This window comes from Mixophyes fleayi, chromosome 4 (genome assembly GCF_038048845.1).
Source record: "Mixophyes fleayi isolate aMixFle1 chromosome 4, aMixFle1.hap1, whole genome shotgun sequence".
NCBI classification, from domain to species: Eukaryota; Metazoa; Chordata; class Amphibia; order Anura; family Limnodynastidae; genus Mixophyes; species Mixophyes fleayi.
Window position 1 is genome coordinate 111063141 of NC_134405.1, and position 17758 is coordinate 111080898.

Below are 17758 nucleotides of genomic sequence, written 5' to 3' on the forward strand. Positions count from 1 at the left end.
AAATATGGCAAAGTAGAAACAGACCAGACACATTACTAAGGGTAAGAAAAGTGGGACTAATAATATAAAAACACATACCAAACACTCTTCATCTAGTAGTTCCAAAATACCCATCTTTGCCTCAATGAGGTCAATGACAGATTGATTGTCATAAAAATCTATAAGAGTCCATGGGATATCTTCCTTCATGTATTCTTCTTGTTCAAGCTTGAAGACATGCTAAAGCAGAGTTTAAAGAATGAAAGAACTGTATTATTCATTACATGTAAAAAAAATACAATAAGCTAAATAAATTAATTTACATATTAGTGCTCATGCCTCTACAGTGACTGGCAGTAAAATATATGTTCTAGCTTTTATTCTTTTTTTGTTTACATTTGTAGTTACTGATTTCACAGGATTTTTGTGGTAGGTGAGAGAGGAACAAGTTGTGAGACCATATATTTTATATACATGCACATATATTTACTAGTGAGCCGTTTCACATTTCAGCTGTTATGTAAAGTTATTTATCTACCTGACATGAAGTTTAATTAACTTACATTACGTAGATATATTTCCTAACAATTTTAATATCTGGTATTTATATTCTACAACCTACATTTGTTTTTGTTTTGTTTTGTAAAGTTTCCATTATAAGAGGGCCATTCTTCATCACTGACCCATTTTGGCACTCACATATATGCTCACTTATATGATTATTATTGATTTATAAAGTACCTACACCTACAACAGCATTGTACAGATAACTCATACATGGCACAATAATAATTACACAACTGGAGACAGGAGCGGGAATAAGTGTGTCACCAGGCTTCATGGCATATTTGGTTAGGGGCCAGAGATGCCGTTCTTGCGTCCCGGGCTATCCACTCTGCCTTAAAAGAGCAGGGTGGGTGCTCTTCTGAGCTTACAATTAAGAAAAAAGGGGGAGTAACAAGTGGTGAGGTAACATGTAAGGTGAGAGTGAGTTTCATTGTAAATCAGATTTTGTTGGGAAAATAGATATATTGAGTGAGGCAAGGTATTGGCAGGTAGGTTGTATGCTTTCTCCCCTTTTTTTACATTTTACTTTGTTATATTCTTATATCAAAAAATAAAAATGGATTTATTATTCTTACCAATGTTCTACACAAAATACTAAGCAATATAAACTTTAAAGAAAAAAATACTAGAAAGATTTTTCTCTATTTTGTACAAATAAAAAAGTAGACAATAATCAATTACTATCTGTGAGGGATCCAATAGTTCCAAATCTTTTTATTCAGTTCCTGTTTATCTAATAAAATACTAATACATGTTAGATTAATTCTGATCCAGTTGAGACTGTTCTTAAGCAGCTCTATATCTGTATTCTTGTGGAGCACCAAAAATTTTCTGTTACCAATTTAGCTGCTGTAAAAATAAAAGAGATTATTTTCAGACTGGAGAGGAGGGGGCAGTCGATATTTTTATTAAGAGGAGTCTTCTGGCGGAATTTGAGAAGATTTAATTTCCCGGAGATCGAGATGCAAGGCTAGAAACGATTGGATGGATGGAGTTTGATTATGTCTTTCATCATCATCATCAGTTATTTATATAGCACCACTAATTCCACAGCGCTGTACAGAGAACTCATTCACATCAGTCCCTGCCCCATTGGAGCTTACAGTCTAAATTCCCCTAACATACACACACACACACACACACACAGACAGGGAGAGAGAGAGAGATTAGGGTTAATTTTGATAGCAGCCAATTAACCTACCAGTATGTTTTTGGAGTGTGGGAGGAAACCGGAGCACCCGGAGGAAACCCACGCAAACATGGGGAGAACATACAAACTCCACACAGATAAGGTCATTGTCGGGAATCGAACTCCTGACCCCAGTGCTGTGAGGCAGAAGTGCTAACCACTATGGCAACTGTGCTGCCCATGGTGAAAATTGGGTTGGGCTATGTCATTGTCAAGCCTTGACCACACCACACAATTGTGTCATCATGCCCCTGCCACTAGGTAATTATTTAGGGGAGGCTCAGCACTTCAGAAGTGAGACCATGCCCCATTCATGCCGTCCCAAATGTAACATTTCAGATGTTGCAAAGTATGCCCCAGATGGACAACCAGTAACATGTCACTAAGCCAGTAAGTGTATATGCAATCAAAGGGGACTTTGTTTCATTACTGCTGTCATTGTGTGTCTACTTACCTAGGACTCCCCACCACCCTGTATTACAAGAATTATGACTTCTGGCTAAGAGTTCTAAGCATACCAATATATTCTCATCCTTCTGGATCATTCTTGAGGTCCTGCTGATATTCTTAGGTAAATATCAGTTTGAACGTAAAGGCCTAGCAATGTTTTAGTTGCAGAAGTAGTGACAATGTCTGACATAGTTGTGTGGTCTGCTGTGCCAGGTATGTGAATAGTTGTACTGGAGTCCCTTGAAATTGTAAAGAACCGTCTATCATCTCATCAGCAAGCGTCAACAAATGTTACATGTCTATAGCATGGTAAGTGGAGACTTCTACTCAACACTCATTTCTCCTGGATTGTTCTAGGGGAAAAGGTTCAGTCCCATTACCCACAATGGGTTATCTTGGGCCGGGTTACTGGGCTACATGTATTTTTTCCTTTAAAATGTTCCTAATGGGCTGCTGAACCAAGTCTTGTCCCCCGAATCAGAGACAGTGATGTCGTTAAGATACATCACACATAAGCCAGGGCTGGTACATAGGAAAGCAAGATTTAGAAGAGTTAGATATAAACCAGGTTTGTTACACAGAAATGCAGATAGTGACATCAGATGTAAGCTGTGTTTGTAGATCAATAGTCCGTCTCCTGCCAATTTGTATTCATGGATTAATATGAACACCTTTAACCGTTCTGCTGGCAGAATATAAAGAGAATGTTTGAATGTCTATATTCTATTCTGAAAAGTTAAAAATAGATCTAAAGTAGCATGAAGATTAACTGCATCTGTCTCATAACCCTTAATGTCTAAAAATAAATTGCTAGTGTAATATTGGATTTGGGGAGAATAGTCTTCTCTGGCACAGCTTGTAGGGAGCAATTGATGCTCCTGATAGGGCATCTGCCTTTGCATTTCATGATCCAAGTCTGTAGGTTAGGACAAAATCAAAACAACTTAAGAATAAATGTAATTTAGCTTGTCGAGGAGTAAGTCTCTTAGCAGATATGATAAATTCCACAATCAGTAAGAACAATTATATGATGATCTCCACCATCCAAGACATGTTTCCATATTGTGAAGGCTGAGCTCCTTGTTACCTACATCATATTTCTCTCTGGAAAGGTCATTAGATCAGAATCATAAACACATCAATGTAGTAACATCTTTTCTCTTATTCTTTGTGACAACACTGTCCAAATTGTAGACTTGAGGCATCAGCTCCAATAATAATAAAAAGTTCCAAATGATGATAATTGAGTCAGATGGGGCAGATTTAAAATCCAATTTTAAAAGAGAAATAGCTGTCATCTCCTCTTTTTACCAAAATGCTTCCTTCTTTGTTAAAAAGGTAATTGGAGTAATAATACTGGAAGATTCCATAATGAATCATCTGTAGATCCTACAAATCTCTTCTTATTTGACATTCTTAGGTGTTGACTAATCCACATAAGCTTAGACTTTACAAGGATCTATGCAAAATCCTTGTGGGGTTGATAATATATCTCAAGAACTGGATCTGTGTTTTATGGAACTCTCTCCGTTTGAGATACAGTTCACGTTTGTTGGAAATTCCAACACAATTCAAAACAAATCCTGATGGTTCTGTACAGATGCCGAAAATATTAATATGTTGTTGAGATAAATTATGACAAACTGATCTACCAAGTCTCCAAAGATATAAGTTATGAAACGCTGAAAGCTGCTGGAGTATAACAGTCTATATGACATTACACAGTATATGTAATGTCCATATCATGTCCAGAAAGCAATCTTCCATTCATCTCCATGTCTTATATGCAGGGCTGCCATCAGGGGGGTACGGGGGGTACTGTTGTACCGGGCCCGGGCTCACCATGGGGCCCGGTACAACAGCGCAGCACAGACTTACCTGGGGCCAAGCTGGTCTCCGCTACTCTGTCTTCAGCCTGGCTGTCACCATGACAGCCAGGCACCAGGATGCGATCGCAGGGGTGGAGGATTCATTCCCCCGGCGATCATGTGATCTGGCTGTCACAGGCAGATCACATGAAGACAGAGTAGCGGAGACCAGCGGGGCCCCAGGTAAGTATGTGTTGCTGTTGCTTATCGGGGGGGAAGGGGCCCGTACTGGGCCCCATGATTTCTGAAGGCGGCCCTGCTTATATGTATTTAGTTAACACTCTGTAAATCAACCTTGGCAAACTTTCCATTAGTGGAATTACAAAGCGATCTTGTTTATCTCAGTATAAACAAAAACAAAAGGAATCATTAATTTTTTACAAACTAAATTGGCGCATGCTGGAGAAGTAGAGGCACAGATTAATCTCAATGCTTCATTCTCATCCAGGTACTCTGTTAGAACTGTCAGGCTATGGTGGTTAAGGTGGGTGAGTTTGTCAGCTTTTTTTTATATCATCACAAATATCAAAAAATCAAGAAATTCCTGATACTGCAACGGTATCTGCTCCAGTGCCTTAGGAGACAGCTCGACACTTCCGTTCTGCACAAGATCTGCATCTCTTTTCCACTCTCATCACTTCCTCCCATTCTCGGTTACAGGACTTTTCCGGGCTGCGTCCACTTTATGGAATTCACTCCCTCACTCCACAAGACTTTCCTTTAGTCTGCAAACTTTCAAGCGTTCTCTGAAAACCCACCTCTTCAGACAAGCTTATAGTATTCCTCTACCACCTTCTTAATCTCCCAAGGTTACCCTATTACCACCCTCTACACAGCTAACACATGACAACAACCCTGTGACCAACATAGTTGTGTGACTGAGCATACAGCCCACTAAATATTTTGTAAACTTTGCATTCTAGCTGGACAAATATTTAATACAAGTTAACCCGTGCATGATACTCATGCATTCTAGTCAAATCAAGCTACTTAAGGTGTTAAAAAGGTTCTTGTCATGCATTTGGGGCCTTTTTTAACGTGGTTTTGTCCACATGTCACCACCTCATCATTCTTCTCCATCACCTCATCCTTCATCTTCATGCCACATCCTTAATCTCCATCATCTTACTGTTCTAAAACCTCTCGATACACAACGTTTCTGCTAAACACCTTATCGCTGTGCTCAATCAGTCTTCCTTGAAGGGCAGTATTCAAAACCTGCACTTTCACATCACTGCTTCTCCGTACTCGTGAAAATGCGACATACAATTGTCCATGACCAAACACAGGCTCTGGTAAATAAATACCCACACAGTCAAGATTTTGAGCCCTCAACTCGTAAATTTAGCCTTTACTACCCCTCCCACGGGGGGAAGGGGTGATGATGGAAGTTAACTGACTTCACTATTATAATTTTTTTGTCAAATAATGTCAGTATACCAAATTTCAGGTCAATTGGATGAGCCCTTTCTGAGAAAATATTTTTTTCCACACACACACACACGCCGCTAGGCTTATATATATATATTAGATGATGTAGCACTTACTCTTGTGTATCAAACCATTGTCCCATAGATTGTAAGCTTGCGAGCAGGGCCCTCTTACCTCTCTGTATGTATTACCCAGTATTGTTTAATTACTGTTTGTTCCCAATTGTAAAGCGCTATGGAATCTGCTGGCGCTATATAAATAAATGATGATGATGAGACTCATCCATTTTTGGCAATGAAAGTCCATTTCATTCTTAAGAGGCCATGTTTTTGATGGGAACTCTATAATCTTTGATTCACAGTAAACAGATGTACATCTAACCAAGAAATTTCCACGCTGACATGAAATTTTCGAGATTATACAAACAAAACAGTTGTAGTCCTGTGACGATTGTGCAATGGCTAATTCCAATGACTCAGTTTATTAGTGAATGAACCATTGAAAATGGGAGTGAAGAACTGTTTATTGATGAGGTTGAAATACAGATGATGGTGTTTCAAGTCACTTTGAGTGGCTTTGAAAATGACCTTCTATGTGTGCAACAGTTTACAAACAAGCACAATGCATGTAGCTATGTGCAATCTGCTTACACTTCATAAACCACCATAAAATATTTTCTAGAGTAATGTTAAGCAGCTATTTTGGCATAATACAGCTGCTGTGTTGCACTGTGTTTCATTACAAACTGTAGCGATAAGCTACACTAATACTATAGAGAACTAAACACATGCATATATCTAATCCACATTTATCAAATGAAAGTGCAATTAAATTAGTTTAACTTTAAACTCAGGGTGCAGAAGCAATCACTAAAGGGATTACAGCTATTAAACTATACCTTAGCATGATGTTCACAAGAGTAATTACTCAACCTGTTAAACCGGTTCACCAGCTTTGCCAAGGTATTAATAGTATGCAATATTCCCTGCTTATCCAGTTATCGTAGGAAGACATTCCCTTTAAGTAAGCTGTGCACATAATGACAGTCACAGGAAGTTAGGTTGTGCGCCACCTTGTCTTAAAGCAACATTAATACAACATGTCAACTCACTGTTATAGAAGCACACTGTTTGTGCTAGTGCAAAATGCTTAGGTTTTGCACTGGTGTACCTAGAGAGACTATCCAGTGCATATCATGGAGCATGCCCACTCTACATTCTCTGGAGACGGCTTTGCAAACTAGAAGTGCTCCTAGGTTTGTAGAGAGGCAGAAAAAACTGAAAGGAGCACTGTTCAAAAGTGTAAAAGTTTTTTTACCCCCCAACTAGTTAGATACTGTGGTTATGTGCTATGCTTAACGAAATCTGGTTATTATTATTGTTATTACCATTTATTTATAGAGCACCACTAATTCCGCAGCACTGTACAGAGAACTCACTCACATCAGTCCCTGCCCCATTGGGTCTTACAGTCTAAATTCCCTAACACACACAGACAGAGACGGACAGACGGACACACAGACTAGGGTCAATTTGTTAGCAGTCAATTAACCTACCAGTATGGTTTTTTTTGGAGTGTGGGTGGAAACCGGAGCACCAGGAGGAAACCCACGCAAACATGGGGAGAACATACAAACTCCTCACAGATAAGGCCATGGTCAAGAATTGAACTCATAACCCCAGTGTCGTGAGGCAGAAGTGCTAACCACTAAGCCACCCTGCTTTGGTATATATTGTTATGTCTGCTCCCCATTCTTTACCCCCCCTCCCCCACTTTTTTCTGTACCGCTCACCCCTTAAATACAAAATTCTAATAAAAATTATTGATGACAAAAGAGTAAAATTCACATTAAAAGTCCAACATCCTGCTATTTCAATATCACCACTTTCATTGAATTAAACTATTCAGTATTTCTTATAAAATACTGCTCGTTACCACCAACTTGGAACTGGTAGGCGCAAAATGAGTTCCATTAAAAATATAGGACAAGACCCAATCTTCACCAGCCCAGTGAAAATAGTGTGTACCACTCAACAAATCAAGGGACACCCCTAAACTGAGCCATCCCCACTCCTTTATTTCATTTAAGTAATCTTTCTCTGAAAAATGAAATTATGTTTTGCACTGTATCGCAAAACTAGGTGCCCTAATCTTCCTACTTTACACTTAACAAGGAAAATTTTCAGTCCACCTAGTTCTCCACCTCCATAAAGACTGCCTTCTTCCTCTGCAAACTCACTCATGGAAATCTAGGTGCAGCTGTGCATATTAAGGTGCCACCACCAGAGAGGGATTGGTGTTGTCTATCGGTTGTTTTATGCTTTTGTAAAAGGGTAACACTGTTTTGCCAATTCCAAATCCCTTTGAGATCAGTTTACATTTATATTTCGTATGATTTCCGTGCTGGAGCTTGTTACCCATGTACTGGTTTTGGAAGGCATACCCATGGAGAACTCTAAAGTAAGTGGGAGTAATAAGGAAAAAAATATGGCATGACTAATTTGTTTAAAAATACTGATGTTATGATATAACAGAATATAATAAGATAAGGCTGCTTATATGTGGAACTCCTTCCCAAAGTTGTAACTAGGAATGATAGCGCCTGGGGCAAGAAGCAAAGCTTACACCACTTTACTTTCAACTGTAATGAAATGAACCATAAATATTTATTTTCTTGTGCTCTGTCCGGTTACCCCACTCGCACAGATCTGACCCTCCCAGTAACACTGGTTGGTTAAGCAGCAGTTCTGAGTATACTATACATACCAAGTTGAATTGTTGTTGTAGTTTCTCATTTGCATAATTTATGCAGAACTGTTCAAAACTATTGACTTCAAAGGTTTCAAACCTGCATCAAAAAGATTCCTAGTTAAATAATGAATAAGTCAAACAAGAGAAAACTTTTGCAATCACAGGAACTTGAATGTTTAGGTGCAATAATGTGTGACCAGTAGCATCATATATTTCATGAAAAACATTTTTTTGTAGACAACTCCAGTGTTCACAACTCAGCCTCCAAGCTATATATTTTCCCTCCAAATACAGGCAAAACAACAGTGAACATCCTCTCTTATCCAGAAACCCTTTATTTAAGACATTTTGAAATAATAGATCCCATACCTGTATAACAAACTCTCATATTCCTATTATTAAAAAAAACTGGTACTATATTAAGTTTAATAGCATGCATCAAATAATGTAGTTTTAAAAGAAAAATCCACCTGTGTAAACTTGGGATGGGAAGAGGGGATTCAATGTTTGCTCTATCTAGGTATTGGTTAGTATCTTTTTGAGCAAATTCTGATTATGCAGGGGCCAGGTGTTTGCACCCCTCTGTTTATACCAAGTCCCCATAGTTGACACTGTTAGAAACCCAAAGCCATCTGAAAAACAGCATTTTGCTCTGCTGATACTGAGCAGAAGACATTGCAGGGGGTGGAGGTGGGGACCATGTATAGTCAGAGAATTTAACATGCCTGATCCCTTGCATTTCAAGAAAAAAATAAAATATATAATATATATATACACACATACTTTGTGGCAACAGTTTGGGGAAGGCCCTTTTCTATTACAACATGACTGTGCCCCAATGCAGAAATCAAGGACTACAAAGACGTTGTTTGATGAGTTCGGTGTGGAAGAACTTGACTGGTCTGCACAGAGTCCTGATCTCAACCCCATCGAACACCTTTTGGATGAACTGGAATGGAAATTGCGAGCCAGAACTTCTCGTCCATCATCAGTGCCTGACCTCATAAATGCTTTACGATATGAATGGGCACAAATCCCCACAGAAATACTCAAACATCTTGTGGAAAACCTTCCAAGAAGAGTGGAAGCTGTTATCGCTGCAAAAGGGGACTAGCTCCATATTAAAGTATATGTATTTGAATGCAAGCAGGGCCATCTTAACAACATTATGGGCCCCCGGGCAAAGCAGTGCACTGGGGCCCCTACATATATAGATATATATATATATATATATATATATATATATATATATATAGATATAGATGTATAGAGATACAGATATAGATATATAGAGATAGAGATAGATAGATGTACTTGCTCAGTGACCCTTGAAGTTTTTTTTTTGCAGGTTTTTTCTTTTGCAGGATTATTTATTCTAATTAAGAGCCCTGCATATGGGGCCCCCGGGCACCTGCCCATCGTGCCCAATGGAAAAGATGGCCCTGAATGCAAGGTCAATACAGTCCCTGTTGGATACTTTTGTCAATATAGTGTGTGTGTGTGTATATATAATATATATATATATATATATATATACACACACACACACATACACACACACTAAACGGATTCTTGCATTTCAGGAATCTGTTCAAAAAGATACTTTGTATATAATATATATTTCTTATTCTCACACAAGTTTGTGTAGTACATAAACACTTATTTTCCTGTGGCCTCTCTACAGGACACATAAGGTAAGGCTATACTGCAGTTCCTAGTTGTTGGGATAAGCCCCCATTTCATTTTAGAATTAAAGGGACAATGACCTAAAGGTTTTTTTACATTTATTTGTGCTGTGAAAATGAAATGTGGAAATATTGTCTGTTTTTATGCTCAATCTTTGAATAAGAACCTTGGAAGACAGTGAATTTACACATCGCAAGCAGCCATGACTGCTTCTACTACTTCTATATCTACTATAGATGAGAAGGGGAGTGGTGGTGATATTTGTATCCCACGCATACAGGTAGAAACTGGACTTATTTGGAAACACAACAAGAGCAATGATGGTGTGTAAATCACAAAGCGCATATTTCTAAACTAAGAAAGTCCACTTACCCGTAAATATCAAGTACCCCGATGAAGGTGTGCTGTTTCCCTTGGAACTGCAACGCTTTATTTATTTTTTCAATCACATAGTCAAAGAGATGGGAGTAGATCTTTTTAGCCAGAGCATCCCGTCCATTATCAGCTTGAAGTTTTGTCATGGGCTTGACAACAGTATCTGATGTGGTAACAATCTTCCTATTGCACAGCCACAATGCCACCTTGTCGGTGGCAAGGTTCAGGAGCTCACAGAATATCTGCAGGTGCTTGTCATTTCTCTAGAAAGGCAAATGTACAGTATTTATTCTGCAATGACATAAATAAAACTAACAACATGTGGTGCGCACGCTGAGTTACAGCTTATTAACATCTCTGTCACACATTAAGGTAGCCCACTATGGGACCGGCCTGGGGTGCAGAGGCCCTCATGCCCAGCCAGTCCCTGAGTAGAACCCCCATAGCAACTAATCTGGTGTTTGTATCATGAAACCAGGAAATAGCCAACAAAATCTAAACATGATTAATTCAACATGAGAATTCATCTTCTAACATTCCCAAATACACCTATCAATATATAAAACCCTGACACAACACAATGTGGTTTATTTACAACAATGGTGCACACAGAAAATGTTCCATTAAACTGCTAAAAGCTAAAACATGATTTTTTGCATGGCTCTTTAAACACTATTACTAAACAGACACGGGTATGTTTTGTATGACATTATATGCATTCTTAATATTAAGCAAAATGTATCCTACAGACATATGTTATCAGACATTTGAGACTGCAAAAGACTCCCTGCTTCCACAACAAAGTACAACTTTCCTTTACCTGTAAACAGCTCCTGAAACGACAACTGAAATAACTAATCAATGCTGTTACCCCTTCATTTACGCACATATTAAGTGTAGTGGTTCTCTTAGCAATTATTTGTTTAGCTAGCTTGCTGATACTTACATTAACGGAAGACCTGTCGTCGCTAACACGCTTGATCTGTACATTTCCCAAATGCAAGGTAGCTGCCAGAACCTTGAATACATCCATCTGAAAGTCAACATTGAGACCTAAACATTGTGCCAATTGCCACAAGAAAAAAGGAAATCCATGTTAATCTGATATAAGACGACATATATGTTCAGTTTATTGAGAGCTTCTTTCCACATAAATCAATGAGATAACTGGACAGTCTACAAGTCGCCAAGCAAGAAAACAAGCAACAGTGTGTAAACAAGAAAAAAAGAAGATTAATTAGGCACTTTACACAATAATAGTAAAGAACCAGTTGTTCAGGAAAAAATGTTTGACTTTGTTTTCATAAAAGGAACACACCACTAGTCTGTGCATACAACATTATTTTTATGTACTTACCAAGTAAACTAAAAGTTTTTTGGGTGTCTATCATATCATTTCTGTCATCAACTCCTTCAATAACTGTGCAGCCACCCATACTTGTGTAGTTAAAGTTTTCTGCACTCACTACAAAAAGAAAACAAAGATAAAAAAATGAACCACCACTGAATACTATTTATGGTAAATGAAGACAATCTCCCCCTGTTGGGCATACTTAGGTGAAGGTGCTTGAATTCCGGCTGGGAAGCAGATGCACAAAGCTGGTAAAATACGTGATAATTTCTCTCGTTGTCTGACTGCAACAAAAAAGGAAAACCGCAGTCTCTAAACATTACAACTGTAGCAGAAATACTAAGGGAAGGATTTGAAGTACAAACATTTATTTTAATATTTAAATGGATCTGTTCTACTCACCTGAAATACAACTCGGGATTTCTCAAGAAGGTAAGTCCTCAGGTTTGCACCAATTATTTGATATCGCCTATCAAAGCTAATTTCTGTGTATTTTCCAAATCGACTGCTGTTATCATTTCTAGTGGTTTTTGCATTGCCAATGGCCTATGAAAGACACAAAAACGGAGCAATGTGATGTTAGTTAGAGACGCTGAATTAATGGCATAATTAAAAGTAATAAAAAGTTTACAGGTATTATATATGAAACTTATTGTAATTATCTGTAATTGCTGAAAACACTCAGCATCAGTCAGGAATGGGAAATGTGCGTACTCTAGGTAACGCTGAACTACATGTTCCATGATCCTAAGCCAGTTGTTGACACAGTTCAGCAACCGCATCTTGATGGGTAAGAGTGGAGGTCATTTGCGAATTGAAAAACATCTGCTCTGCGATGCAAAACCAGCTTCGGCCCCATGTACCCTTTCATTTTTTTAAAGAGCAGCTAGACCTTTGCCAAGATACATGGGTCTATGAAACAAGATGGCAGTATTTGTAGCGGTGCAGAAGTTTGCACAGGCCTAGAGGAGGAGTTGCGCAGAGTGACGGCATTCAATAGGCAGCACAGTGGCCTAGTGGTTAGCACTTCTGCCTCACAGCACTGGGGTCATGAGTGCGATTACGTACCATGGCCTTATTTGTGTGGAGTTTGTACGTTCTCCCTGTGTTTGCATGGGTTTCCTCTGGGTGCTCCGGTTTCCTCCCATACTCCAAAAACATACTGGTAGGTTAATTGGCTGCTTTCAAAATTGACCCTAGTTTCGCCCTCTCTGTCTTCCTCCCTCCCTCGCTGTCTGTCTGTCTGTGTCTGTGTGTGAGTATCTGTCTATATTAGGGAATTTAGACTGTAAGCTCCAATGCGGCAGGGACTGATGTGAATGAGTTCTCTGTACAGCGCTGCAGAATTAGTGGCGCTATATAAATGATGATGATAATGATGAAGTACACAGCAGGCAGAGCAGAGCAGAACAGTGCAGAAACAAGATCTTTTGTGGAGCAAGATTACTCTTCACACAAATACTTGAATTTAGCACTAGCTCAGAGCTGGTGGCTTCGGGTCTAATGCTATACTTTAGTGGACCAGCAGATGACCTGGAGTGATGGGGTATGTAGTTCAACAGCAGTCAGTTGTGCATCCCAGACAAAAACAATTTACCAATATAAAAATAAATAAATTAGTACTATTTGGAGTAACTAAAATACTAAAGACTAAACAGTATGACCAGTAAAAAACTAAAGACGTGGAAAATACGGTATATAAAAGGGTAAAGAAGCATTTTGCTCTGCAATGAATTGCTCTCTGTCCTGTCTGCCTGATCACTATTACTTACCTCGGTTATGGGATTGGACGCCAGCACTCTATCCTCCACATTGGCCTTGCTGCTTGATTTACTGACTGTGGCAAAGTAACGCATGGCATATCTTGCAGACACTGTCTTCCCGGCTCCAGACTCTCCACTCACAATGATGGACTGATTCTTATTGTTCCTGTTGTTGGAGGAAATCCATTAAAAACAAGAAATCTATACAATGAGACGTCTCCTACAGATGCTGAGACTGCTGAAAGGTGCTTATTTCAGCCTCTTCTAAATGGGAACCTAATTCTAAGCAGAAATAAGAAGAATGTTTTACATCGGTCAGATCTATATTGTCTGCTAGCAGAAAACATAGCTGCTGCATTTTCTACTCTGTATTGCCATTTGATGGAGAATGCACTCATACACAATTAATTATTAGATGAACAGATATTCTCACTGACTATGTATAACAGATCCCTATAAGACAAACATTATGGTAAGTGCTACTGCTTTATTCTCTGAATGTCATCTGAGTAGGAAGACAGTAACCCTGCATTCAGCATGTCTGAACTGAAGTGTACCGAGATACGAGAGAGAAGCCTAAGTACTAGTTTGGGAGCGTCACATATATTGCAGCACAAAGCTGGTCCTCATTTAGAGCTGGATGCAAGTTTTGTGGTGTAAATAGTAGTAGAAGTGGAAATTCACTAGTGATGGTATGGAAAATGTAATGGGCATGTAACTGAATGGAATTTCATAGTATTACAATGAAGAGAGCAGGAAACCTGCGGTATGGCATACCACCGTATACACACCCCATTTAGATCACTGGATATAATTATAGGCATTTCAGTACTGATAAAATGCATCTGTATCTCTGACCTGCGGAGAAGAGGAAGAGGGGCAGACAAGCATAGGCTGAGTACAGTAAGGGTGTGATGCCTAATGAGACTTGGATGCGTCCCCAGATACACTTCTTAGGAGACATATCTTTTGCGGGCATCTGATGTAAAGACTGACCCCTCCAGATGACAGCGCTATATTCATTCGTGTTGCTCTTATATTATATTAAGTCGCAGTTGTCTATTGGATTACTTACTTGTCATTCCCATTTGGACTATTGCAGGAAAGATTTCCAATGGATTTATAAAGCAGTAAACAACGGATGTAGGGGTCTTTGTATTTCATTGCATTTTATGTGGAATATGTGATTTTCTCATTTATTAATAGCACTGTCATGACACTACATTCTGTTGTGGACATGACACTTCATTACATTATATTGTTTTTAAAACAGGGTAAAGCAACTTTTACATTTACTACTGACCTTGCTTGTCAAGCCACATCTCTACGCTATTGTGGGGTGTAAGTATACACATTTCTATGCCTGACACAGAAATAATTCTGTGATTTGAAAGGGATATGTTATGAGATACATACAATTTTCATACATATCTAAGTAAACATTTTTGATAACAAAGTATTTATATGTACATTAGGGGCACAAAACAACACCAACTCTAAATGAGACCTTATGTGTTCCAAAATTCCAGTGTGATACAGTCTTACTATTACTTGCAGAAAGCTGGTGCTGGCAGCCCAAGATAAAATTTAGGAGTTTATATACCAATATTCAGCAATATGGAAGATTTTCTATCACTGCTTATCGTAGCAATAGAATATCTTCTATCACCCAATTTAACAACACAAGGTTGCATGGGAAAACGTCACCAGTTTTCACCAGATTTGGAACTTGTCTCCCTTTGAGTAATAGGCCCCTTAAAGTGCACATACACACACAGTGGATCTATTTTGTGGGCCTACCTAACACTCGCAAGAATGCAGTCTATCAATTCATTAGGCATTTTCAGGAAGTCTGTGCTGCAGCCAGTAATTCCTAATGATTTCCTAACCTCCTAATGAAGTTCCAGTCTGATAAAGAATGGCTAATCCCACAGAAAGGCTGCCTCCACAGTGGGTGGGTGACATTTCCAACACTTCATTCACAAGCATCTTAAAGAAACCTATTAATGGAGAAGTCAGACTATAATTTTAACAGGTATGAACGGAACACAGACTGTATTGAAAAGAACCAACCCAGATCCCACCCAGACCCATCGATGGTACCTGGCCATTTGTTTGTATGCCTCTTCTGCAACAGCAAATATGTGTGGATCCATGTCTCCCATATTTTGGCCGCTGTATGCATGGATAATTGCATCTCCATATATCGGCAGCTCCTTATACGGATTGATTGCAACCAGAATAATTCCTGGAGGGAGAAAGAATTCTAGGTGGATATGTATCTTCAGTAGTTGCAGTCAACTTAAAACACATTAATAGGAAGCAATATACCCTCTAATTCAGTGGTTCCCAAACTTTTGCAGTTCGCTGCACCCTTAGAGTCTCCAAATTTTTTCAAGGCACCCCTCCAAAATAATTATTGAGCAGTCCTGTTTTAGAAGTAGTTGGGTCAAAAAATTGTAATAAGTATTTAGGTCAGGACAGAAATACTTATTTAGTTATATGCAAAAATGCCCCCTCTGCATCCAGACACTATGCCCTCAGGCACTCTGTCCCCTCTGCATCCAGACACACTGCCACCTCTGCATCCAGACACACTGCCCACTCTGCATCCAGACACACTGCCCTCTCTCACACTGCCCCCTCTGCCCTCTGTCACGCTGTCCCCCTCCTCTGCCTTCTCTCACGATGCCCCCCCTCCTCTGCCCTCTCTCACGATGTCCCCCCTCCTCTGCCCTCACGCGCTGTCCCCCTCCTCTGCCCCGCTGTCACCCTCCTCTGCCCCTGTTTCACTCCTCTGCCCCGTTGTGCCCCGCTGTCACCCTCCTCTGCCCCTGTTACACTCCTCTGCCCCGTTGTGCCCCGCTGTCACCCTCCTCTGCCCCTGTTACACTCCTCTGCCCCGTTGTGCCCCGCTGTCACCCTCCTCTGCCCCTGTTACACTCCTCTGCCCCATTGTGCCCCGCTGTCACACTCCTTCTCACTCCTCTGCCGCGCGCCAGCCATAGAAAAAAAAAAATACAGAAACTTACCAATCCGCCGGGCGCCGGGACTCAGCAGCCTCCTCTCTCCCGTCGATAGTCAGTGACAGCTGCTGCGGGAGAGAGGAGGCTGCTGGGTCCCGGCGCCCGGCGGATTAGTAAGTTTCTGTGTTCTTTCTTTTTTTCAATGCTTGGCCCGCGGCACCCCAGTGACAGCGCCGCGGCACCCCAGTGACAGCGCCGCGGCACCCCTTGGAGCCGCGGCGCACAGTTTGGGAACCGCCGCTCTAATTAATAAGAGGATGTGTGCACAGAAGAATCCTTTAGTGCAGGTTTTTTTAACCATAGCTGAAATATATGTGCTTTGTTTAAATGAAGAAAATGAACACATGTGCGTTTGTTGCATCTAATTATGTATTAATAATATTGATAATAATAACAATAATAATAAACATCACATTGAGCAAATGTACAAAACAATATTTGTCCCTTAAGTCCTGCAAACCCAAAGAAGAGTCCAACAGTTAGCCCTAGACAATGACTTTAGCATACAGCAAATATAGGATAATGAGAGAAACCTGAGCACAAATGATTCTTCTGTCATCAGTCCACTATCTAGTTTTCCACTAAAAAGTATAAAAATACACATATATTAATAGCCATGCCACCTTGAAAAATGTAACGAGTTAACAGTGAAAAATACTGAGTCAGTCATACTATAGACAGAGGTGCCCGAGAAGGGGGTGTGGGGGGGGGATAGGTACAGATTACCGGGGCCTGGAGGGGGCAGGTCTCCACTGGCACCTAGTTATTTTTTTTTAAACTTCTTTTATTTTTTGTCCAACAGGTGATGCACGCAAACACCAACGTCAAATCCTAGGTTGTGAGATAAAGCAAGTAGAGGCAGCTGCCGCAGACAGCAGGATATGGAGGCACATTTATGTATATTTGAAACCCTACCACTTATCATTGGAACACATATTGATAATCAGTAAATAAAAATGAAAAATTTTTTCCTTGTCAGTAAAAACAAAGGAATAAAGGGCCTGATTCAGAGTGAGACGTATGCCTGTTTGCTTACCTTAGTGTATTTTTGCACTGCGCATGCTCAGAAAGTGTGCATACACAAATGCAGCTATTCAGACCTACACATTTTTGGCACTTGCTGAGACCTTACTAGCTCCGTCCACATTAGGACTTGCTGAGTGTGTTGAAGCAAAAATAAAATAATTATTTCCCCGTGTTTGTGTGGGTTTCCTCCGGGTGCTCTGGTTTCCTCCCACACTCCAAACATACTGGTAAGATAATTGGCTGCTCACAAAATTAACACGTGTGTGTGTGTTAGGGAATTTAGACTGTAAGATCCA

General features: G+C 39.9%; 1 protein-coding gene across 2 annotated transcripts in view; it reads right to left on the bottom strand.

Annotated features, from left to right (window-relative positions):
• Positions 1-17758, bottom strand: part of MYO5C (myosin VC) — a 166060-nt gene that overhangs the window by 107887 nt on the left and 40415 nt on the right. For both annotated transcript variants that reach the window (XM_075208009.1, XM_075208007.1), the window contains exons 4-12: positions 15514-15658; positions 13420-13576; positions 12050-12193; positions 11850-11931; positions 11654-11761; positions 11243-11349; positions 10294-10559; positions 8251-8332; positions 79-219 (exon numbers count right to left, since the gene is read on the bottom strand). In XM_075208009.1, coding sequence (XP_075064110.1) covers positions 79-219; positions 8251-8332; positions 10294-10559; positions 11243-11349; positions 11654-11761; positions 11850-11931; positions 12050-12193; positions 13420-13576; positions 15514-15658 — 1232 coding nt within the window. The remainder of the gene's footprint in view (positions 1-78; positions 220-8250; positions 8333-10293; positions 10560-11242; positions 11350-11653; positions 11762-11849; positions 11932-12049; positions 12194-13419; positions 13577-15513; positions 15659-17758) is intronic.